The sequence below is a fragment of the Anopheles darlingi genome, chromosome 2 (genome assembly GCF_943734745.1).
Source record: "Anopheles darlingi chromosome 2, idAnoDarlMG_H_01, whole genome shotgun sequence".
NCBI classification, from domain to species: Eukaryota; Metazoa; Arthropoda; class Insecta; order Diptera; family Culicidae; genus Anopheles; species Anopheles darlingi.
Window position 1 is genome coordinate 22,789,054 of NC_064874.1, and position 25,975 is coordinate 22,815,028.

At 49.7% G+C, this 25,975-nt stretch overlaps 1 protein-coding gene across 5 annotated transcripts in view; it reads left to right on the forward strand.

The window, feature by feature from the left end:
* Positions 1-25,594, forward strand: part of LOC125950195 (probable serine/threonine-protein kinase DDB_G0267686) — a 51,464-nt gene extending 25,870 nt beyond the window's left edge. Inside the window, exons 3-12 of one of the 5 annotated variants that reach the window (XM_049677946.1) lie at positions 3,518-3,624; positions 3,780-3,896; positions 3,977-4,123; positions 18,546-18,609; positions 18,730-19,202; positions 19,310-19,523; positions 19,969-20,070; positions 21,382-21,514; positions 22,402-22,557; positions 24,924-25,594. In XM_049677946.1, the coding sequence (XP_049533903.1) occupies positions 3,518-3,624; positions 3,780-3,896; positions 3,977-4,123; positions 18,546-18,609; positions 18,730-19,202; positions 19,310-19,523; positions 19,969-20,070; positions 21,382-21,514; positions 22,402-22,516 (1,472 nt within the window). In that variant the 3' untranslated portion in view covers positions 22,517-22,557; positions 24,924-25,594. The remainder of the gene's footprint in view (positions 1-3,517; positions 3,625-3,779; positions 3,897-3,976; positions 4,124-18,545; positions 18,610-18,729; positions 19,203-19,309; positions 19,524-19,968; positions 20,071-21,381; positions 21,515-22,401; positions 22,558-24,923) is intronic. The other 4 variants (XM_049677947.1, XM_049677948.1, XM_049677949.1 and 1 more) reach the window with 4 other exon arrangements.
* The last annotated feature ends 381 nt before the right edge of the window (positions 25,595-25,975 follow it).

The following is a 25,975-nucleotide window of genomic DNA, read 5'->3' on the forward strand; positions in this document are numbered from 1 at the left end:
CTTAGCATTGAATTCTTTTCCGAAACGAAATATTCTGGAGGTTGCAGTTTGATGCAACCGAGTTGTTGCGTTGATTGTTCAAAACCACGCTTGGATTGCTTTAAAACACAGAGCTGACATTAAACCGATTGCTGAACAATGTGAAAACTTGAAAGCTTTTTTAAAGGATCACTGTACCATCATCAGGTCTCATTTGTTGTTCTAATTAAATGGTGGAGCTGTATTACGTTTTTCCTTGAATCGATTCAGCTAGAAGCATGCATTCATTTAAGTCCCCAAAAACTTTATCATTTGTCACCTTATCATATCACCAATCAACTTATCAAAGAAAAAACCATTATTCAAAGATCTGAAACGACATTCAACGACTTATCGTAGCTCGTTTCAGTATCCTTTTGGAAGAGAAAACCAAGCACCGTATGATGATTCCTGTTTTAAATCGTGAACGTGGTCGTTGCAAGCCGACCTGATTGAGTTCTGCTTGTTATACGATGTTATGCAAGTGTTATGTGATTGATTAAGCGAAGAAGCTATCAGTTGCAAAATAATCCTTTTGATGTTTCTGTGTTCCTACCTCCAGTAAGAAGCTGGTCAAATTCATCCAGTACGATTTACCACATGTCGGTTAACGGTAGGCAGATGGTTGTTATGTTACATAATCAGGTCGACATGCCAACCACTAAGAGGCACGACGCTAACGAGAGGCTAGCAGTTGTAATCGAAGTAAGCTGTGGGTTTTATGTCATTGGCGAATACATTTTCAATCGTAGCACCGGTCGAACAACAATTCAAGTACAAGTGTTAGCAAAGCCTCGAATTAAGCAGAAGAAATTCACAATACGTAACCCAACGCCATTGTAAGTCTTGAAGCTGACTGTGTGTGTGTGGCATTTCCATCCAACACCCGCCAGCACTCACCAGGATTCATCCAAAAACCAACAATTATTTGCCTCGAAAAGCATTGTCAACCGATTTGAACACAAAAAACCAACGCTTTCTGAGATGTGAGCATTGTTCACACATTGCCACATGGCGCACAAATACACGGAGGAGGAGGAGCCTTTTCTTTTCCTTCAAATTGTCAACTGTTCTTATCGTCCGCCAGCGGGGGCGCGCGCGTGTGTGTGATGTGATTCCGTTTGTCGATTTGCACACGCCAGACGCGCCACGAAAGTCACGAAACCAACGACGTTCGATGAGGCACGTTTTGAGACGTGCGATTCATGTACCCATCGGCAAGCAAACATCGGTGGCCGTCGGCGCCGCGTCAACATGTCACACGTGCCCACCGGGTCCCGGATTTTATCGATGCATAAATCCACCAAAAGCCACACCTTTCCCCCAGCAACAGCAAAACGCTGTTGTCAACGCTGACGACGCTAAGGTGAGCCGCAGCGCGAACAAATTGATCCGATTTTTTGGACGACGGCGGCGGCACCGTGGAAGCGAAAACCGAAGCGCAAACGGTAAGGAGGGTAAACGTCAGCAGCATGCTGGCTTTGTCGCTAAGCTCTCAGTTGAGTTATCAGGCAGCTTTTCCGGTTACGGTACGATAAGACGATCGTTGCTTCTGCCTCGCCGTGCCGTATCACGCTCTACATATACTCATACACGTCAAGGCGTACAGGAATCAATATTCCGTCGTTTTGCGTTTTGCGTTTTGCGGGTGCAAAAGGTTATTTTTAAACACGGCCACTGGAGAGCGACCACATTTGTTGCAAAACTTGAGCTCGTAAAAAAGGGCTTCCACCACCGGTCGCGAAAGTCGCGCGCGAATATTTACTTCCATCAAATCGTCCCTCGTATCGCACCGCAGCATAAAGCATCGACACCGACACCGAACGCTTGATGAAGTTGTGGCACCGTCGGTTCGAGAGGTTCTTCTTCTGAATTCACTTGGACGCTTCGTAACCAAAAAGTAAAAGAAGGGCTACAAGACAAACGGTGCTCGAGGTATTTTACATTTTGCGCGATAGAGAGAAAAACGAAAAAAAAACACGAAGAAAACACATTCCTCGTGAACGCGGATTCTTCACGGCCTGCTACGGTGTATCTCAGACGCTCGACCTCTTCCTTCCGCTTCACACATTCGGAACCGCTGTCAGAAGCAGATGATGACGCAAGGATTGCGAGGAGTCGGTGTACCGCAGTGTGCCGCGTTACCTGGTGCTCCTCGTTACCGAAAGACGAATTCGTGTCATATATATCCCTCTGCTCACCACCACCACCACCACAACGCAGCAACCTGTCCCCTTGTGCAAGGAATGCCGAATGAAGTTCCAAATCTTATTGCTACGGTCGCCTCTGACGGCAGCAGCAGCTGCTGCTGCTGTTCATCCGAGCGTAAAATGCAAATCGATAAACCTCGAGCCAATCCCCAGGACCATATGTCTTGTGAGGCTTTTGGCGCGGGATGTTACTCCCGCACCACAGCAGGAGCAGGTTGGAGTGTTTGCCGGTGGTTTTCCTGTCGCTGTGTCTTACCACCGCCACCGCGAGGGAGTACATCTGGCGAAAGGTTAAATGGTACTTTTTGCACTCACACACACATTGCGTAGATCCCGCAAATGGACGGCGGCCAACCGCGTTGGCTCTTTATGTTGATGAGGTTTTTTTCTTCTTTGTGTCGCAAGAGCTGAAGATGTTATTTGAATTTATTGGTTACACTGTTTTCTCACACACACACAGGCAAGACCAACCAAATGATGAACACCATCATTCCCATGGACATGCCTCGGTGAGATCGGGGCTGGTGCATTCGTTTTGGATTTTGAGATAGGCCGGCCCGAGGACGACGGGAATACCGACCGAAACCATTGGCCAAAACAACCTATTACCATTCCGCGCACGTTACGTAAATTAACGAGGACTATTTTTCACCAGCCCTCCTCGTTATGGTTTTCCCTGGGCGAACGGTGAAGAGAAGGAGGGGAAGGAAGACCCGCGAGGAAGGGAAATAGACGGAACGCGGTCTCGCGGTGTTTGAGGATAAAATATTCCCCCCAAAAACATCCGCTGCTCGTTGTTTTCGTTATCCCGTTGAAAGCCAAGTGATGAATATCAATCAGCGGGGGAATCCGAGGAACGGGGCGGCCCCTGAACCTTTTCCGGTCAGCAACAGCATCAGAGGCAGCAGCCAGTAGCGGGGTACATTCTAATAAGAAAGGATGTGAAAATTATCCAACCTCCATTAAGTAACGGCCGGTGGAAGGGGCTGCTACTGCTGCTGCTGCCGCTTCGGTCGATTGGCCTCGATCGGTTTAGGTTTGACGACGTACCCACGGGAACGCCGAGGAACGGGAGGTACACATAAAGGATAATGACTTGAAATCGCATTGAACACCGCGCGCAATGTAATGAAGCATAACTGAAGGCAGGGCAGGGCATTAACTGGGCCAGGGATTGGCCATCGGCATCATCGGGATAGAGATTTCCAGAACGCGAAACAACCAGAACCAGATCCTTTGCATTACATCTCTTCCTCTCTTTCTCTCTCCTTGCTCTCTGCTCTCTACAGGATCACCGACAGTGGTGCACGAGAAGAAAAAGATGCTGGATATTACACGAGACAGACCGATCAAGATTGCGGTACGGGTACAAGTTCCTGTGAGAGACCATCCAAAGGTAAGTAGTTGAGTCGAAAGCTTGATCGAAAATGGATCAATTTCGAATCAATAGCCCTCGTCGTCGTCATCGTCGTCGTCCTCTAAAATGTCATCCATTGCCATCGGATGCCTCATCAAATCACGGTCTCTCTTCCTCTCTCTCTCTTGCAACAGTTCAACTTTGTCGGCAAACTTCTCGGTCCGAAAGGCAACTCACTGAAGCGGCTGCAGGAGGAAACGATGTGCAAAATGGCGGTCCTGGGAAAGGGATCGATGCGCGACCGAAAGAAGGTAAGAACGCTCTGGACGAGCATCCCTAACGCATACTGTATCGATTATTAACTTTCTTCGTCCTTCGTCCTTCTCGGCAGGAAGAGGAGCTCCGGCTGAGTGGTGACCCACGGTACGCCCATCTATCGGAGGATCTGCACGTGGAAATCTCGACCTACACCGCACCGGCGGAAGCGCACGCCCGCATCGCATACGCGCTGGCGGAAGTGCGCCGATTTCTGGTTCCGGTAAGTGTGCCCAAGAGTGCTCCTTACACACAAGCACACACACGCGCGGTTACATCGATCCGGATGCGGTTGTGCGTGTTGTGTGCAGTAGTAGCATCTTGCTCGCCAGCCAGCAAGCAGGCAGGAAGATGGTCAGCGAAGGTACAAAAGTTTTACCTCCGGAAGATGCTCCCTCCGTTCCAAGCAGTTCCACGCAGACTGACAGTAGGTAGTATGTCTGCAGCTGACACCTAAGGACACGGATGTAGTACCAGCCAGTCCCTGCATACCACCAACATACCGCACGGCAAGAGTTTGCGGATTTGCTCGGCTTTTCCATTCGAGATCGGGGCAGTGGCAGTGGCATTGGCAGTGGCAGATGGTCTGGCAGATAGAGGCCAATCTAGCTGCTTTAAAAGCACACTTAACCCTTAAAGCTGCTTTACCTTGTCATCGCAGATAGAGAAGTCGACAAAAGGAAGAGATGCAAGGAAATGCGTAGAGGAAGAAGACATTCTCTCTTGCAGTAACAGGAACCGGGACGCGGGATGCTGGCCCTTGTTATGACTAAGTGCACTTGCTGCGCTGACAGCGAAGACGACGACGAACACGACGATGATGGTGGCACCATCGTTGAAGATCGTTGAAGTTGCCCTCCGGAAGTCTTGTTTAGTTAGTGTCCAGAGCGATGTCAGAATGTTTGCCGGAGAGGAGGGAGTAACAGTATTATTACATACCAGCGCGAACACAGGCTCCCCCGAGGCTAAGGTGCCGGTACGGAGGTACTGAGAAGAACGGCCTCCCGCCTGCAACTTGCCTTATCGGTTACTCCAGTAACGGCCACCGTATTTGAACCTGGAGCCTGGACGCGACCAACTTGAAGTGGTTTTCATGTAGCATCTAGCTGCAGGTTGATCGTCGGCGTCGTCGTCGGTGGCCTTCTTTTGGCCGGTAGTGACATGCTACGGCAGCGGCGGTTCACGAGAACATTATGGTCCGGTTAATGACGTTGTTTCATCCTCCCCTTTTCCCCCCCTTTCGGTTTTTGTTTCCTTGAGTCACTTTGCGAACAACTGTAACAACATTGTAGCATTAAACTTTCCACTTCTGCTCTGCTCTCTCTCGATTCGTGGCACTTTAAAATGTTGTCCTTTTGCTGCTGCTGCTACTGGCTCGGAGTACAGCTCAGCGAAGAGCCCTTTGTATGTTTTATGACGTTTGGAGGCTTTCACTTGGATGGAAGACACACACACACACCCGTTCGATGCCATTGTTTGTGCTACTCTCAGGAGTCCATTACGCAGTAATGGATATGATATATCGATGCTCACTAGATATTCATCTTGGCGAAAGTTGAAACAACTTGACGGATGGTACCATGGCAACCTTGGAAGCACCTTTGGCTGCTGTAAAGATGGCAATTTTCTTCCTCTGTATTATGTGTGTTGGTGTGCTGCAAAGAAGTAATAACCATTTCGTGGATTCCAGTTTCTGTAGCGATAACTTTATCAATATACAAAACCACACACAGCTAAAGGTCTTACCGATCACTGAACCATCCCCCCCTCCCCCCCCCCCCCTCTGCCCTGCCCATTGTTTGGTGGTTACTGTAACAGCATCAGGTTTCGCGGTGCACGATGCGCGCAAAAGTTTTTTAATCTTTGCACCTTAAATGGTAACCCTTTTGCCAGCCAGTGGTTTTGGCCACCACACCGCCACGCCATCCTCCCCCAGTCCACCCGGGTTTTCTTCCGTTACCAAAAGTTGTTTCAAAAGCGGATATTTATTGCATCCCTTTTGCGGAGCACCAGCAGCAGCAGCAGCAGCAGTAAACGTGAAGTGCAATTGAGAAGCATTCATTTCATAACTCCCGTGACTCACTCACGGGCAACTTCTCTTTCCATCTTATTTCCCGAGGGGGTCGAGCGAACCACCGGCGAGCGCGATCACATCCTCGAGATCAATATTCAATTTCGGGATAACTTTCGGGGAGCTCAACATTGTGTTCTAGGGAATAACCAAGAGAGAGAGAGAGGGAGATAACGAGCGAACGAGAGAGTGAAACTCGGACGTTCGGACCGTTCGGACGGTTGTTTTAAAGTTATGCTCCATGGGGAGAAGGGAGGGGGGCGACCAGAATCGGCCGAAGAGCCGAGGCGGAAACTTTGAATTGATTTTCCTCTCGGAACTCCTCTCGGGTCGGGTTTCGAGCTCTATAGCTCTCATCCATTGGGTCCCGTTCTTGTTTTCCATCTGTTGAGAGTTGGCCAAAATCCCACTCAGTGTGCCATGGAGGCAAAGGTGCACACACACACACACACCACGAGTTGCACATCTCATTGAAATGCTCGCTAAGTACGCTAGTCCGAAAGCCAACATAAAATGAGTTAAAAAATGGGCCGCCCCTCCCGAGCCTCACCTTGTCCCAAGAGAGAGGCGTAAATAATTCCGGTAAGTGCTTTTTGAACACAGGCGGCGTCCCTTTACACATTCATTGCCGTGTTGGCCTTTTTGGGTGTTGCTGGAAGGTCGCCTGCTGCTGCTGCTACTGTCGTCGGCTTCTGTTGCACGGACTGCTGGGATTTAAATTTCTCGGTGGAATTTTGTTTCCCCCTCCCAAAAAAAAAATAAAACCCTCGCAAAACTCTGAATGCCACAACTGTCACGGACTTACCGGGGGCCTTCGGTACAGAATTAGCGCGAAGGAGCACCGCTGTCACCTGCCCGGCCTGACGTTCTTTAAACTCATCAATCAAGCGAAACGCCAAGACGAGGGAGCGTCGTGTGCTTTGAATAACAAACTCCACGATCGCACGTTGTCTCAACAGAAATGTCAAACAATGAATTGCTTTGTCAGGATTGATTCTGCCTTAATCATCGTCGCGTCGCGTTGAAGCGATTGTTGCACGGATTCCGTTTAGGCGCGTTCTCTTGAAGAGCAATTTAATCTATAAAGATGTGAGTGAGCGAGACCTCGATCGAAGTAGACGATGACGTTACGGTGCCGTGTTGCGATATCCTTCTTGTTCAAGCCGGTAAAGCGGTCACCAGCGGGCCACCGGCCGATCGCAATGATGGTCAAAAAACCGGGGTGGCAAGATAAATGGCAAAATAATTACCACCATTAGTAAAATTAAAATGGTTTCAACTGGTCCCCGGAAATGGCCTCCGGGAACAGTCCACGCCACGCGGTTGAAGGGGATTTTCCATTTCAAAAGTCCCCGCGTCCTGGGGAAAAAACACAAGTGCGAGACAGAAAGAGAGACATTCCCAGTGCAAGTGTGTGCGTGTGATTGTAAAAAGGTAAGATTGTGCTCTGCGGAAGGGGGAGGGGTGTGGGGTGAAACTCGTAAACGAATTGCAGATACTTAAACTGAAATTAAGGCCAACGTCAAGTTTTCCGCAGCATATAATTCGTTGGCCGTGGGGCAGAACAGCTGACGCATTGGTGGGGTGGTGGTGGTGGTGCTAAGCTGCCATTACGTCGTTGGTTTTTGTGCTGTTCCAACTTGTCTGAGTCTGGCCCTCCCCCATCTGCCAAACAAGCGAAGGCCAATGTCACGATGGTGGCGCTTCCATTGGGAAATGGAACACGGAAAGGCAGATATAAGAATCATCCCCATCAATTGAAGGCACGTACCTTTTTTGCGGGGGTGTACACAACGTAGCGCAAACGACAATAACAACAACAACAACAACAACAACAACAGCAACAAGAAAACATGCCCGATTAGTCGGATCATTGGTCATTAAAATCAATGGAACAGCGAAATGCCTCCGGTTCACCTGACCGGACGAGCAAAGGACGCGACCAATGTTGCTAGTGTATGTGTGGGTATCTGTGTGTGCGTGTGTGTGTGCTGGAGGGAGAGTTTCCTTAGAATTCCCAGCCACTTCAATGGCTCAAGACATACTGTTTCGATTTCGGAACGTCACGGCACATTCGGCTCTTGGGATCTCTTAACATGGCCGGGCTAGCGGCGGCCTACCGGTCGGTTCGTGCTTTTGCCCGGACACCAGGACCCGCACACATACACACACACATACACTAGAGCAAACCAATTCGCTGGAATCCATTTAAATCGTACGACAAATCGGAGGGACGTTGGTCGACGACGACGACGACGACGATGACAACGTCAACGGTCGATTGTTCGCTTTTCGACGACGAAGGGGGGGAAGCGACTTTTGGGAGGAGAGGGAGGATTTAAAGGGAAAAAGGTTACCCTTAGGAATGCTGCTGAAGATAGTGGTCGAGGGGGAGGATGGTCGACGAGACAAGAAAAGGTAGAGGCCGCTGGGCTGGGTTGGGGTTTTTGGTGGAAACAAAAGTTGCGCTGAGTACGCACACTTCACATTCCTGAAGAGGACGAGAAAGACGAGATTCATCGTCATCTGCGCTCCCCCCTCCGTGTGATCCTCGGCCCGTGGAACACATCAAACAACAGCTGCGAACGAGTGGCAGTATTTGAGAGGGGAGAAGGAACGCCATTGCTGAAGGACAGTTGTTGATTGAAATTAATCCCAGGACACAAAGAAAAGACGCAGGCAGTCGTCGTGGCCTCAACTAGCTCCAAGATGTGGTAGAAGATCCTTTCCCACCCGGTGGAGAAGGAGGAATACTTGGGCTCGACGATACATCCTAATGACAACTGCTAAATGGTAACCCCCCCTTCCCGACCGTTGATTCCATTTTCCAATTGTCAGCACGGCATGGCATGGCACACGGCTTCCGGGTCAACGGACACACAAAAGGGGGTAAACAAGCGCTGATTGCGGAATTCCTTCTCGGAATTCGATTTCCTTTCTTCGGTTTCGGATCGCCGGCGTGTAGTAGCTAGTGGAAATCACGAAATTGAATCCCGCACGTCCTCACGTGCGTATCCTTTTGGTCCGTGGGCATGGACATGGGCATGGGCACGGGGATATGGGCTTCCAATTAATTTTGCGCGAAGCCAAATTAACAATCCGGTCTTGGGCTTTGGTCTTATCCTCCTCTCGGTTCGAGCTAAATTCTAATCAGCAGCCCCCCCTTCGTTGGACCAAATTCCTCCGAATGTCGGATCATCGGGCGCTACGACTCGCTCGAGGACATCAATCGGTCGCTTCGCTGGCGGTGGAATGTTTTTGGACCGAAATGAGATGTAAAGACCGAGGTGCGCAAAGCAAAGGTTTTTGGATGTTTCTTAACATTGACAATCAAGGTTGGCCACCAGGGAGCGCAAACAATGTCACACTCCATCTACACGGGCGCGAGAAAGCTGAAAATGAGATGAGAATGAAAAAGTTGAGAATGTCAAATCCCATACAAATGGAAATGTAAAGATACAAGTAGGCTGTCACAAATGTATGGGATTTGACATTCTCGCCTTTTTCATTCTCATCTCATTTTCAGCTTTCTCGCGCTCGTGTAGAGAGTCGGTCATGGAAATGCGAAATGCCATCGAAGCAGTCTCGCTAGCGACGTAACCATTGGTTGCGTGTTTTTTTTTTGCTGGCTCTCGCTCTCTTCTATTCCACGAACTCCAAAGAAGCGCACGGCGAAATCAACAAAAACTAATCAAAAAACTGGTTCACACGACACACTGGACGGGGGAACAAACGGTAAATCATAAAGGTGGTGCGAAGGTGCGAAAGCATCAAGATTCCGCGCAGCCTCGGGCCACGTATTGTCATCCTGTCGTCGTCTCTGGTGCGCCAAAGGGCACCGCGGGCGAAAGCGAAACACCACTCAAGCGTCACACTGGCTATGCATTTTAATTCAACAATCTCTGGTGAAGCTGGTGCATCAACATACACACCGACGACGAAAGCGAGCGCCAAAGTGACGAAGGACTCGAAGGAAAGTCTCATCTCACCAGCCACGTATGTGTGTGTGTGAACAGCATGAAGTGACGTGGCAGCAGCAGCGGCAGCAGTAGAGCAAACACACGGCGAGCTGGTGCTGGGCAAATCACATTTCCACCTCATAAATTACGCCACACAATGTCAGGATGGCAAATCGTTTCAACGCGCGCCACATACACAGATACGTGCACGTTATTCTACACACACTCTTCTAGGGAGTTCTTTCGGACTCTGCGAGATCATTTTGGTTGCAAGCGTTGAAAGGCAACACTCGGTGTCTCATCGTAGCAGGCTGCGTTGCTCCAGGAGGGAGGTTTGCGTTTCGAACCCAACGTCCCACAGACAGCAAATGCACTTAGCGGAATCTACGGACACACGACACACCATCATCTGTCATGTGGTGGCTTGATGGCAAAGGGAGCGGGGAGGGGGGGTTTCCAGTGCCCTAAATAGGAGATTCTGTTCTCTGTTGCATCTTTTGGAAGTGTAATCTCTCTCTTCTCTCCCTAGCGTGGGCTCCAATGTGCAATGATTTGTTCTGGTGCACTCCGTTGCGGTGTGTGTGTGTGTGTGTGTGAGTGCATTTGTGGTTGTTGTTGCCAGTTTCGGGGAACCCCAGGACATGCCAGGGAGCGCTGTCCTGGAGATGTTAAATCAAGGGAAACATTGTTTACTTCCAACCGAACCGAAAGCACAACATCGTCGCCGACGTGGCCACTGGCGATTGATTTATCGCAAGTTTGTGTAAGTTAGTAAAACACATCAACTCACACACACCAGCACACATCTCTGTCGACCACGTGTCCAATCAATTTGTAGACCACCACCGCAACCACACCTCCAGCACCACCCAGCAGTTCCTGTGATCGTCTTCGAACGATGCTTCCAAGTTGTCACATAAATTGTAATTAACAAGATTAGCCAGACGTTCTAATAGCTCCTCCTTGCTGCTGCTGCTGCTGCTGCTGCTGCGAGGCTTCCAATCGAATGCCACGTACAGGACGCACGTGTACGCGTAGAGAGACACAATCACAATCTGCGCACCGGAGCCGGAGCAGGGGCGGCACATTAGTCGTAGTTAATTAATTTCGCTATAAATTCGTCCACTGAAGAGGGTGACAACGATAATCCCAAACGAAATCCTTCCCCCGCTTTTATTCTGAGCTTCATAATTCAAAGCCATGCACCGAACCGAACGGAGGGGTAATTATGTGGAGGACGAACGAAGGCGCCAAAACAACAACAAGTGAACGCTCCTCGTCATCGTCGTCGAGGATCCTCGTCGTCGAGTCGCAGTCGAAGACGGTGTCAAAGTTGAGCCACAAACTCGAGCCTCGACTCACTCACTCTGAGTCTGAGCGAAGTCTGAGTCCTTGCAGAAGCAGAAGAAGCAGAAGAAGAAAAAGCATGGACGGACGGACCGGTCAAAGCGGGCAAGTCATAAAACCAGGAAGTCCTCGGTCTGTCGGTCCCCCGCCCCCGGACTGGTCGGTGAGAAAGGTGATGGATGCATGGCCGCCTTCGCTAATAAAACGGTTCAGGTGGTTTGATAAATGGCTTCCTGCTTCTTCTTCTCCTTCTTCTCCTCTTCTTCTCGCCCTGTGTGCCATGAAGCCGAAAGTTGAATTGGCTAATCGGAAGTGCCAGGTAGCTGCGCCCCGTTGGCGTTTATCCACTGTGTCCACTCTGTCCATCGGACCATCGGATCCTCGTCGTCGATGAGGTCAGCTTTAAGATTTGGCCTCCAGTGCGCCTCTCCCCTCCCCGGGGGGGGGGGGGGGGGGGGGAAATTCGGAGCAAAACAACCACATAAAGACGTCATTTTTCACGTCAGCCCCAGGGAAGATGGACGCTCGGCTGGTGCCAGCAGGGCTGTGATTGCGTCGCGCGGGGGCAAAGGATGGGCAGTCCCTTCACCTACTTCCACCACCATTTTTGGAGCATTTTGACATTTTGAAATTCCCTCATCACAGAATGATGATGGATGGGCGTTTGACAGTTGAGTAGATATGCGCTCCAGGATTCCAGGATGCCACAACAACAGATAAAGACAGCTGCTGTCGGGGTTCGGAAACAGTTAAGATAAAAAAAAACCTCCCACAAAAAAATTACTTCCATTTGGGGCTCATCTGATGAGGAATCTTCGAAACATCTCGATTCGACGGTCTCGGTACGGTCCTTGGGGCTGGGGTTTTAATGATACGTCCGGATAGTGTCCGGGACATATTAAATTGTGTCCAAAGCGGTCGAGCACTGATGCCCTGAGGGGGGGATCATTGAATTAGATACCCTTATCAAGACGCGGGTACGCGGTATAATGTGCTTCGGGGTTCAGGGTTGCTGCTGCATTCCACTGTTCCTCCTGACGCAGGATAGAAGCTAGAGAGGTCGCTCAGGCCTTTGGAGGATCCCTAGTGTTGTCCCAGATCAAAAATGGCCAGCAGCAGCGAAGAACCGTTTTTTTGGGTTAAAAATATTCAAATAATTGGAACCCACATCATCATACGCCCGTCCGTCACGTTAATATGTTAGCATGTTTAATCAAAACACGGACCCCACCCCTCCGGGAGGTCTAATTAACTTGTTTCAATTTTGTTTCAGGACCGGAGATAAAAAGTTTTTGGAAAACTCTTTGGATCGGAGCTATTTAAAGAGCACTCCTTATCTATCCGACTCCCTGTGGAATGTTTACCTAAAGCAGATGAATTTACCTACAGAAGCATTATGCAAACCATGCCTCCTGTCCGTCCTCTGCGGTGGTGGCTATTCTCCTCCAAGCCAAGCCACGAAACTAGTCGCCCCGAATGGCGGACTATCTGCTCAAACATTTGTCTCTTCTCACTTGCTGTCAGGAAAAGTCAGGAAAACTCAGGAACGCAAATCGTGCCCCGTAAGGTCCACGATTGGAATGCCAGCGTGGTGGCGGTGGTGGCGTCTGCGGCGGCGGCAGATTCCTTTGGCTCTTCTCCAGCAGCTCGAGCAGCAGTTCCGAAAGGCGAACCCTCGGACTGCTGGAGTACCAATCCATCCAGATCTGAGATAATTCAATGCGATCCGCGTTCAGCTACCCAGGCCAGGGCGGAATCGGAGTCCCGGACCGGGCCCGGGCGCCAGGGAATGGCACGTGTTATTCCAATACGAACGGAACGTGCCAAATGGCGGAATTCCCGACGAGCTATCGACGAGTGTGCTCTCGAAGCCCTGGAAGAGGATGAGAATGAGCAGATCTTCAAGCGCCGCGTCCCGTACCGTCCCGTGGCGTGTGATTGAAGGACTTCCTGTAGCGTTTTTCGGGGCGAAAGAATGTCTTCACTATCTCCGGTAGTATCCCGATCCGATCCCGATCTGATGAAGTCGTATTTGAGGGTAGAGTAAAGGACGCTCCAGTGTTGATTTACCAGCCCCGCGATGCTTGAGAGAAACGTGTCCGGTTTGGAGCGAGCGTCGGAAAGCGCCAGATAATGCTCTCGCTTCGTTATATTAATCACCATCTTTGGTGATTCCGAGGAAAGCATACACCACGGAATGGGCGACAATAAGCCTGTTTTACCTGTAGCACATTGACATTGTTGCTACATCAGCAAATTGTGCTTCCGCGTGACTTCCGTGATCAATCATCGTTTGTCTTTGCAGCAGCTTAAAGTGTGTCAGTGTTTTTTTGGGTCACACTTCAACGATTCCTTTCTCTAGTTTCCTGCAGCAGCAGCAGCAACAGCACGACACAAAAGGAAGCTTTTTGTATGAATGAGCTAACTAACCGGCGCCCTTGCGCGTACGATGCACTTCGATCGATTTGTAGACGAGATGTCGACGGCCTTCAAGGCTTTTCAATTCAAAGCGTAACGGAAGCTGACGACGTTCCCAACGACGTCTTCCGCAACCTACTTCCTCTGCTCACATTCCCATTCACCAGCCAATTATGTTGTCTTCTCGTTCTTCGACAGAAAAAAAGCTTCGAACGCGCTACAACCGACCGATAGGACGAAAGACAACGAACGTCCTCCGTTTCCTCGTTTGATTTTGCACGCTCTCTCTCTCTCTCTCGCTCTCTCTATCACTCTGTTTCTCGCCATCGCTATTCAAAACAGATCCCCTTGCGCCCTTCCAAAGGCACTGTTTTTTTGCCGAACCAAGAAGCCATTATTGAAGATGGTAGATATTGAACCGACAGTACGGCGCAAACGGAACCTGATAGCGATGGCCGTGGCCTCCGTTTCGCTATTTGTTTCGGACGGAAATGGAAAACAGTGTCCCAGGCGTGGCGTGACGTGGCGTGGTGCACATCGCGTCGATGTGGAATAATTTTTCTTCCTCAAAGTCTGATAAGGTTTGCGTTTCTCGCTTCTTTTCCATTTTGTTTGTAGACCGGCGTACGATAAGGTTGCAATGATTAATGGAACAATGATAGACTGCGCACCACGCGGGGTTCACTTAGTTGGACTGAATAGTGACTGTTCCTTTTGACCATTATTGCTATCTTCCGATTATGCAATCGAAAGTTTTTCCACCTCCATAGTTCACCAAAAGCGAACGACTCTTTAATTATGTAATGCCGAATGGAAATGAATTGCATTACATCGAACCATCGCACGCCGGTCTAGTGGTGCTTTAAATTGAATAAAATCATGACGATTGGTGACACTACCCTCAAAGTGACGATCCTTGTTGGAAGTTCGCAAAGTGGTAGCATTCATCAATGCTTCCGGCCCGACGTCCTAGACCTAAAGTGGTGGTCCCCGCAACATTTCAAGAATGTTGGTGAGAATATTTGGACCGGACCGAGTGCACGTCAAGAAAGTTTCGACCCAGACCACGGAAGAGGAGGCCGAGGTGGACCGTCACGGCGCAATTATTTGGTGTAATGGAGCAGCAAAGCAGCGCGTCTATAGCGGATGCTGGAACCACCTCTGTCATGGCGGCATGTGGACAAAGTTTCGTCACTTTTCAACTTCACTAATCCTTCCGAGAATCTCGCTCGCTTGCTCGCTCGCTCGCTCTCCAGGCCACTTCTCGGCTGGCAACAAACATGGCGCGATGAATTCGTGGCGCACGATACGTCAGCAGAGCGGAGCAGAGCAGCGCGTTAATTAAACAGAGGCCTCCGCGGCCTCCTCGTTCAGATGCTGCTGCTCCAGAGGGGGCTAGGGACAGTATCGTTGTACTGTCGTCTCGTTTTGAAGTTGGTTAAATATTAAACGAATGACTTCTCGCTGAGCGACGAGCAAGCTTGGTGCTGCGAGCTGCGGACTGTCAATCTGTCGCGGCCTTGGTGAGGGATGTCGTCGTAAGGATTCACCCGGAGTTTGGTTTGGTTTCTCCCTCGCATGCGACGCTTTTTTTTGGGGGGAGGCGAAAAGTTGTAACAACTACAGCATAGGATCGTCGTTTGTCGTAAGAAAACGAGGAAATGGTGCGCCAAAAAGGAAAGTAGATCGAAATGTTGGGAAATGAGGACAAACAAGCTAGAGCGCGCCTATTGACTTGACGCTGGGGTGTGTAAATGGTTCGAAGATTATGCGATAAAACTTTATCGTCTCAAATCCGGCTACTGCTGAGAAGCCATCTTTCATCTAACATACTTAAAGCGATCAACAGTTTCCAGTGAATCGCCCTTTGGCCGTACCGGGCCTTTGACTTAATTTGCATCGCCTCTGCGAGCGCTCGATTAGTCCCAGAAGCATTATTCGATGATCATTTACACATCGTTAAAAAAACAACTTTCAACAGCCCAACACAGCCTAACCCAACCGCCCTTTTGTCGACCAACGGCACGCTGGCCACGCTCATTACTCATAAACATTTGTGCCGCCGTCCTGGAACTTGGAGTGTTGGCCTCTCGCCCGAGAAAATCGCGCATTTTTCAAACGAAAACTTTTTGCCGCCCATTCTTCCTGTACGGTTTTAGAGAGGGGGGATGATAATTTAAACTCCCCTTGCCGTTGAAAATGCAAAATTCCTTCAATGAATTTCCATCATTGCCAGCCTCATTATGGGCGAGAGAGAGAGAGAGTAAACGGGAACACGCGCCCACGGCACGTGCCTTTTGATCCTGATTTGTTTGACGATCGCCAGGACGACAGAATGCCAACGAAACATTCCAACGGAACGGAAGTAATCTTCGTCCAAAAATGGCTGGCAGCTGGTGCTTAGTCCTTCCAATCCGTTCCGTTCCGTAATCTGCAAACACAATACTGAATATTTAATTCAAATTCCCGGAGCTCTGCAGCAGACCAGCAGCAGTAGCAGCAGCAGCAGTAGGGCGGAAAAACGGGTGACAACGTCCATCGTACGATCAAAGGAGGATGCATCTCTGCGATCCGCTACCCCACTCCGAGCTTTGAAAAACCGGAATTGCAACAAACCAGTGAAAGAAGAAGGTAGAAGAAGGTAGAAGAAGAAAGAAGAAGCTACCAGCTTACGCCATTAGTGATGGAACCTCTAGATCCATGCCCAGCGACCCATTCCAACGAGACTCCGACACTCCGACCTAATCGGATTAGTGGCGCTACGAGAGTGGATTGCAAAATCACTTTCGTTGTGATCGCCAGCCAGCATTTCTTCAGGAGCAGCACAGCAAGTCGGCTGGGACCGTGGCGATGCACCGTACGAACCCTAGTCTGGCACTTCTCACTTGCGAGATGCTCGAGCAAAATGCTCCATTAATAAATGACGACCAAATCGACGAGCTGGCCAGAGGAGAACCGTTTGCTGAAAGGATCATTTTAATTGTCCGCTAATTAATAATCACTTCTTGGCCTGACCACCTACCTCCGGGTGTGTCCTCCCCTCGCCGGAATCCAAGGATCCAGGGGGGGATTAAAAAATCACTTGACAGCTGGCTGGATATTTATGGCGAGAGCATCCTATCCTGCGAGCTCGGCGCTGCTAATTGGATTACCGAGCCGAGCTTTTGCCGAGTGCCAATTCCTTTCAAAAGCAGACGAAGCCGGTGGAGTGCTTAATGCTGCCCGGGCAATGAGATGGGCGCAGCTGCTTCTGCCTCTTGTATTACATGCTATGATGACACGGAACACCTTTATCTTGGCGCTCATGCTCAGCAGTAATTGAACGGTGAATGGGAGGCACTCTCAAAACGATAAATTTGTAAGCCACGAGGTCGCACACACACACGCCTTTTCCGCGAGGCCTTTGTCACCTCGAGAAGATTCCAACCGCAAAATGTAGAACCAAAGAATTGTTGGAAAAAAGGGTCCTTCCCCATCTTGGGCCGTCCTGGGGGGTTGTCTTGGTGCACTGTTGGTGCAAAAGCAAGGTGCTGTTCCCTCTAAGGACCGTCCGGGGCCGTAACTGCGGGCATGATAGTGACACTTACCACGGTACAACCGCCCGGTCTGGCGCCAGGCTTCGGTTGATAAATGGAAAAATTCAAAATGCAAAAGCGTAGGAAGCGTGCTATTACATGCACCAACCGCAAGCACACACCACCCATGCATCTGGACCTCGGGTTCCTGTTCATGGAAACCTCCTCCATTGCTGCTGCTACTTCCCTAACCAACCAACCAACCAACGGCGCAATCTAGCGCTGCAACTTGTCACAAAAACGTGTACAATTCATTTGCATGTTTCATAGAAAGTAGAAAAGGAACACCGAGAACACCGACGAGATGAGCAAAGTTGTGGGGTGGGGTGAGTGGGTGGGTTGGGTGATAGAAGGCATGCCAACAACAACAAAAAAAAGTCCGGAAAATGATACAAACATAAATAGCGAATAGCGCCTGTAGAGCGGGGTAAGAGGACAAGTTGTGCATCACACCCCTCACCCACCCAGTCGAAGAGTGTTTTGTGACATTTGCATGATGATATACACGCGTCCACCCGCCACCCCAGTCCGCCATGATGTTCTGTGGTGGCTGGTATGCTTTGTTGGAAAGCGACGTCGTCGGCGACGCTTTATCGTCGTTGGTGCTGCACACTGCTGGGACTATCACGGTTAAAATGGCGAAACAGTGCAGTGCTACATCCGTGAAATGGGAGGAAAATGCAAACACTTGAACCTAGCGCTGGCGCATGGCGCTGCACGCCAGTGTTGGAATCCATTTTTTATCGTCCTCACCCAAAGTGTGTTCCCGGTGAGTTGCTGGTGAAAAATGAATCCTGATAAGACAAATTGGCTCATAAAGTGGCCAGCAAACCGAAGCGCACAGCTTGTAACGCTGTGCACAGGGTGTCGGGCTGGCCGAGTGGTTGGATCGACTTCGGTGCATTCGGTGCGGGCTGCAGCTTCTCAGGTTATCAAGGCTAGTGTAGTGTAGGTCGCCGTCAGGTTGATCGGGAGTTTCATGATTTTGTTTTTTTTGCGCTGGCAGCTCGTTTGTCGGAGAATAACGAAAGCAAATGCGGATGCGAGTGGACTGTTGATTGTTCTCGATTGTTAATCGGAATGGAACGCACTTCAATGCACGCTGTCACCGAGCTGAGGATCTAATTTCAACACACACACACACACACACACACACACACAGGACCTGTGCCTTGGAGCCATTTGCCAATGCAATCTACCGGGAGCATGACAGTGAATCGAGTTCCTTAATTTTCCCCTTTTCTCGGCTCTTGTTTTTTGGTTTCCCGTTTTCAGGACTATCATGACGACATACGGCAGGAGCAGATGTGGGAAATGCAGGCCCTTAACTCTCAAAATGGTAAGACCAAAAGATGCCTGCCGGACGATGATGGTGCATTTCGTGTGTTTCATTATCTATCTTTTCGACTCCTTTTTTTGCTCGATTCCGGTCGTCTTCCTTTCTCTTCGCAACCCATAGCAAGCAGCAACCTGACAACCGCACACGAAACCAACGGTCTCAATGGTAACGGCTGTGGCAACGGACTCGGCACCAACGGTATCAGCATCAGCAGCAGCGGAAGCAGTTGTAGCACGGCCAGCAACGGTAGCACCACCAATGGGTCCCTCGGTCCGAACTCGGCTGCGGCTGCTAGCGTAGGTGGTGGTGGTGGTGTGCTCACCAATGGTAACGGTGTCCTCGGTGCCGGGGGTACCGTGGTGCAGAACGGTGGTGGTGTCCTCGGTGGAGGCGGAAGTAACACCTCGGTCACGGTAGGTGTCGGCTCGGACCTCAACGGCAATGGCACGCAGCCCCAACAGCAACAGCAGCACCAGCAACAGCAGCACCAGCAACAGCACCAGCAGCAGCAGCAGTCCCAGCAGTCGGTCACAGCAGCGACTGTTGGCACCACCATATCAGACCTACAGCAGCACGTGACCAACTCGTTAACGGTGAGTGCCCCAGGGCCCCCCAGGACCGCCACACGAAGAGGTTTGAATGTTTGTTTCATTCTCTTTCTCTCTTTTCTTGACTTTTTGACGCACTCGAACGGCAGCAGCAGCAGCAGCAGCAGCACCATCACCATCACCATCAACAGCAGCATCAGCAGCAACAGCATCAACAACATCAGCATCAGCAACAGCAGCAGCAGCAGCAGCAGCAGCAACACCAACATCAAACGCAGAACCAGTTTCTGTCAGGTGATACGGACATGAGCAGTCTCCTGCAGCCGATGGATGTGAACATGACGTCGGCAAATCATTTCGTAAACTGTAAGCACCGATGCTCCCGGGGGCGGGTAGGGAGAGGGAGGAGGGAGGGCAGAATCCTTCAGACAGGTCCTGCAGCAGTCTGCGGCCTGGCCACGACGGATTGCACGAAGTGGAATGAACGAACGAACGAACTCGGGCTTTGATTTCGATATTCCATTTGGCCCCCGCCGCATTGGTGTGGTGCAGATGGTGGAAAACAATAGAATGATCAAAACGTGATATGGTTGTGCATGCGTCCATGTGTGTGTGTGTGCATGCGCCTCTGTGTGTGGTTTTGATATTCCGTTCGTATCCAGAAATCCGCTGCCAAACCGAGGAAAGCCGGCCATTGACCATGTTTTCATGTTTTCTGCAAATATTTCGCTCATCAAGCCCATTTCTTCTGTTTTTTTTTTCTCCGACACACTACAATCACGCACACGTACATCCACAACCGTACAAGCAGCCCTACCTACGAGTGACCTGGAAGCGCAAACGCTAGCGTTCGTCGAGTCGGCCAATGCATTCCTGCACCCAGCGTTACGGGGCGTGAAGGCCGTTAGCTTAGGTAAGTTACTTCGCTCCTGCATTGCACCACACACCGGACAGCCCGGAAAGCGACCGCAAAACCAGGGCCTCCCATTAACACAGGGTTGCGCCACTTCGCAGTCTTCTGTTCTGTTAAGGGGGGCTTTGGTTATTTCGGGTCCAAAAAAGGCTTATTTTTGACGATTTTTAGTGCAGAAACCATTCAACTTAGTTTTTTCAAGTGAATGTCATGTTAAACTACAACTTTTCAAGAATGGTTCTATTTTGGGGAAGATTTATTCAAAACTACGTTCTTGGCATTCAATCTTGAAAGACTAGTTTGCAAAAATGTACTTTTTGCGGTGCCCATCGTAGCCACATGCTGGGTCATCAGAAACATTCAAATGAATATTATTTTGTTAGATTATGATTTTATCCCGGTAGCCCCGTTGACTTTTTGTTAAATTTCCCATTTTTCGATTTTTGGCAGATTTTTGAAGTTGAAAAAGTGCTGCTTTTTTCAATATTGTCGTAAAAACGACACTTTACATAATTAAAAATATTATTTAAAAAAAAAGTATCAACAATTTTAACAAAATCTCGACGAGGCTACCTGGCAAATAGTATAAAAATTAAGTGTTCAAAATTTCAAATCGATCGGTCCAGTAGTTTTTATGCTACGATGGGCACCGACTTTGAAAACATAGGTTTTGGGAAACGCTATTCAAAATTGCGAGATGTATTGAACCTTGTATGATAGGCGGATTTTCAAAAATCCATATCTTTGTCAGTTTTGCTTCGATTGATCCCAAAATTTTACACAATAATCTTGAAAGGATAAGAACTCATAAAAAAATATAAAAAGTAAATGCGAATAAATAAAATAAAATACCGAAGCCCCCCCTTAAGCAAAAGAGCGCTCCACGCTTATGTTATGTTCTTATCCACTATCTTTTTTTTTTTTTTTACTTTTAATTTGGGTGCCTGGTTGGGCTGACACTCAATGCCGAGGAGAAGGAGAACTCCGGGGGGTTTTGCCTCCTTTCACGAGAACGAGTCAGCTGGGAATAGCAGCAGCCGCACCAACTTTGTTTCCGTTTAATTTTTCCGCTTTTCTTCCCCGTTTTCCGTTCCGGTTTTTCTTTTGCTTTGGTTTGGTCGAGTTAAAACACACGCGAAAGCTCCGTTTTTGTTTAATATTTCCGCTCCCGTTCCGTTTGCCCGTTTCCTGTTCATGTGGCGCCATTTGCAATGCGCACAATGAAAAGCTTTAACCGGTTAGCTGCTACTGCTGCTGCAGAACGATCGATTTACGTTACGTTCTCTTTTTTGTTTTTGCATCTATCTGTAGCTCGCAAGCGGCCACTGCTCGGTGGACCACGGTCTACGATGAACCCCACGAAGCGCACCGTGATGACGCTGATTGCGCGCGCCCGGACCGCCCAAGCCCTGCACGGTTCCCGGACGGCACAACCGATCGGAGAGTAAGTCTTGTGTGTGTGTCTATGTGTGTGTGTGTTTGGATTGTTTTAAAACCATCATCATCATCATACGTGAGTCATATTACTTTTTATGCTTCTCCCCCCCATTCTGCATCATCGAATGATGTATGTATGTTTGTGCTGCTCTCTCTCTCTCTCTCTGGTGAGCTATACAAACTACCGAGCTCAATTAGAATTCCGCCCCCTCCGTGACCGGACCGGGAGATCGGGAAAAAGTTATGATTATTCTGGCGCCCACTTTCCGGCACCCACTTTCCGGCACCCATTTTCCGGCACCCATTTCCCGGCTCCCGGATAAGCTCGTTGTGAGCTATTCAATCGGTGGGTGGCCACAATGGAAGCCCGGGCCCCAAAATCGCATATCGGAATCGGAATTCATCTATTCCGTTCGATGGTTCCGATGTGAAAAGTGGGACTCCAACGCCATGCTCAGAGGCCCAGTGGTGCTCAGAGTAGTTTCAATCCCCCCCCTCTCCCCCTTTCCGGAAAAGCGCACCGATGCTCACACGAAGCTGTAATCACACGAGGTTTTGAATTTCCCGTGATTTTTCCTGTTCCTGTTCCGCGATTCGCGATCTTTCATTACTTTTCATTCCGTTTTCGTTGTTTCTGTCGTCCTCCTCCCGGGGGAAACAAATGAAGCGTTAAATGAAAGCGGAATGAATGCAACGAGCGTGTGTGTGCGTGTGTGTGTGTGTGTGCGAGTCCGTGTCCTGATAGTGAACTAATGCGAATCCGAAACGTCCGTTTTGTTTCGTCCATTTTTTTTCTCTCGATTTGCACTCTCTCTCCATTCCCACTCCTCTTCCTCATCCGGCCATGCGTTGCTGTGCATGCCGTGTGGCCATCTGGGAACTGGGCCTGGGCAGACCGATACAGGTGATTACATCGCCGTTGATCCTGCAGCCACCGCTGGATCTGCTGCAGTCGAACGCACCGGGCACCGGGCACGTGACGAAGGAGAACATCCTTCAAGGCGCCTGAAGCACTCCGTTTCCCCGGTCGCTGGAGCGGAAATCCTAGAGGTATGTGGGGGCGCGCGCGTGTGTGTGTGTGTGTGTGTGTGTGTGTGTGTGAATGATAAGGCGAGCTAACGGGTTTTGTGCGCGTTTCGTTTGAGACAATTAGTTCCAGGTGCAATACCAGGAGCTCTCTACATAGCAGCATTGCATTCCACGCATCCTGCCACCATTTTGTGCCAGCGCTAGGAGCGTATTGGCGTATGACGACGTTCGCGAGCTAATTTGCTGTCCTCCGGGAGTTTTGTTTGGTTGAAATTAGTCTATTCAAGCTTATCGCCGGAAATTAATCTCTTCGTTCGATCGATGCTTTGCGTTCGTTGGATGAATTGGACGTTGTGCGATAATGCTCCTGAGTCCTTGGAATACGCTCAACAGAGCACCACATCGAGGCTTATCCGCTGCTTGCGCTTCGATCGAAAATAATCGCTGATCGCTAGCGACTATCACGGGTTCAACTTCGCCACCATCACCACCACTCTTGGGCGAGCATTTGTGTCTGGATTGTCGGTAAATCCGATTTCAATCGACCCGGGAGAAAATACAATTGATCTCCTCGCGTTCGCCCGCACTGCCATTAACGAACTTTTCGTCTCCCTTTCCACTGTTCCCATCTCCCGGATCTCGGGTGATGGTGGCCGAACACTTGCTATCCAGCACCAACAGCAGCAGTAACTATCCGGACCACTAATCTTGGAAGGCAGCTTCGTGCTCCGTGCTGAAGCCACCGGGGCCAACCGGGACGATCAACAGACGAGCTTCTCGTACCGTGGGTTACCGGCAAAAATAGGATAAACGTGACCGTGCGCCCTTCTATTGCTTCCCTTTTTCCCGCGTTTTCTGCTTCTGACCAAAGGACTGGTCGCCCGAGGTCGCCCGAAGAATCGAAAGAGCAACGTACGAAACTCACTCCCTTCCTTTCTTGCCCCCCAAAACGGCCACCGGACAGACGGCAAAAGAGTGAAAGTTGTTCGTTCGCGTTTGCGGCAACGACGGTCACCACCTTCCGTTCCATCACGGAGCACGGCACGTAAGACATTTGTGATCCCGATATTGATTTTCGTGCCCTGTGCACGAGCTCGCCTTGAGGATAAAGTTTTGCTGCCCCTTCTCCCCCCCCATGGTCGGTGAAACCGCAAGTGAAGCTGCGGTGAAGCACGCGAACGGAAACCACCGCTGAACGGCGAAAAGTAGTGTCGAAAGTAGAGCGTTCGTTCGTTCGTTTGGTGGTGTCATTGGAAGCCCTCTGGCTCCTCTGCTCTCGTCCTGGATGGTCCGCTCATCGATCGCTGAAATTTGGCCAGAGATTTGTGCGCGCGAGTTAATAGCTTAATTAAATAAGCTTAGAGGAAATCGAATTCCCTCCGGGGGGGAGGGGACTCTGTTTGGGGTATTGCGTTTTTCTACGCACAACGCACTCGCGGGGGAGACGCTTTGGTCTGCTCTGTGTGTAGTGTGTGTATTTGACTTTGATTTTGAATGATTTACGTGCTTTATAAGTCAGGGCGAAACTTTGCTTCCCTCTAAAAGAACTACTAGCAATAGAGACTGTGTCGTCGTTGAACAAGAAACCAATCTTGAACCATGGGCCTAATGATGCCATGGAGCAGTAGCAGCAATAGCAGCAACATCACTACCCTAGATAGCGGTGTCGCGGTGCAGCATGATTGCAAAATGAATTCAATCATTGCGCCAGCTGACGACACCGACGAGATTGTTTTCATTTTCGCTTGCGAGCCGCGATGGCAGCAAGATGACGACGCAGACACTGTGGCATGCTTTTGCCGTGCTGACAAATCAGTATCGCACGTAACGTATTACACCCTCCCCTTCACAAGGACACCTCCTCTCATTCCACTTACCTTCGGGGTTTTTGGTGAGATGGAAGATGAATGATCGGTGCGCGCGCGAGGGATCCGTTGCAAGACGGGGGCAAGGGACAAAGGAAGGTTCCTCCGATGTTGGAAAATTGGAATCCCGGAGCTTCCGAGCTTCCGAGCTTCTGGGCTGTGCCCTCGGGGTTGAATTTCAATTTCCAATCGTTTCCTTTGGCACCGCGGTTCCCTTCCGGTCACCCCCTTCCAGCGCCAAGGAAGCTGTTCGATGCTTTAAGCTCGAATGTTCTCGAGACTTTTCCTTGACATTTATGCAATTCATCTGCGGAGGAGCTTCTTCAGCTGAAGCGTAAAGGTGACCCCCAACACCGTCAAAATGTGTGGCCGTTTTCGGGGGTTTTCGGAGTTTTTTTTTGAGGAGAAGTATCTTCCCCAGAGTGGGACGTGAAGGAGGGAAATGCTGTCCTATTTTTTGCATCATTTTACGACCATCTTCGCTCACCTAGCGAGCATAATTCTATTCGCTCTTCGTTCCAGTTTATATCATCCTGCTTGAGAGTAAAAAAGAGAGAGAGAGACAAAGAGAGACAGAGAGACAGAAGGGGTGCAGAGGCAGCGGTTCTTCGCGAATAGCAATTCCCGCAATATGTCCGGACCGGTAACCGCGAGGGCAACCGGCAAGAGATACCTACCAACAACAGCAACCCCTCCTTCTTCTTCAACCTCCCTCTCACAGCATCAGCATGCATCCCTCGCTTTTCACATTAAGCATTTGTCAACATCCAGGTTAGGAACAACATGTACCACACAACGACGATAACACTGAGGTTTCACAATACGACAAAATTACCACAAAAGCGGCAGTAACAGAGAGTAAGAGAGAGAGAGAGAAAATGAGAGATAGCATGGTGGGTGGGAAAGATAACACTGGAACAAAGCCAGCGAAAAGCGCGGAGAAGCTTCGGAGAAGCGAACAAGAAGAACAAGATGTGGGCGCGCGCGCAAAACAAAAAACGAAACAAAAATGGACAAAAAGCAAACAATGCAAAACGCAAAATGGAATAAAAATACAAATAAGTCCTTGGTAGAACCAAATTGGTGGGTTTTTGGTGAGCGGAAAAAAATGGCGGAACCTCCCCCGCCAACGCGCGCGGTTCCGTTTTGATCATTATTTTTAGGAACGGTCCACCACCACCGCCATCACCACCACCGCCATCACCACCACCGCCTCCCTTTCGCTCTCCCCTCCCTCCCTCCTGGTGGCTTGTGTGTGCATCATGTGAAAAAGGAAAACAAAACAAACAAAAAAATAAAACACCATTACCGAGCATAACATTGATCAGATCAGCATTTGAGAACAGTAGGTGGCGCGAACGCGCGAACGAATAGATGAAAAAAGGGGAATAAATATTAGATAACTTTAAGCACATCCCCCCATCCCATCAAGATGCTGATGATAACGATGACGCTGATCATAAAGATGATGATGAAGCGGGCCGGAATGGTGATGGAGTTCTTTCTGGTGGGAGGAAAGGGGGAATGGACACACAACGTAACGTACATTTTTAGCCATTTCGTCACCAGTTCAT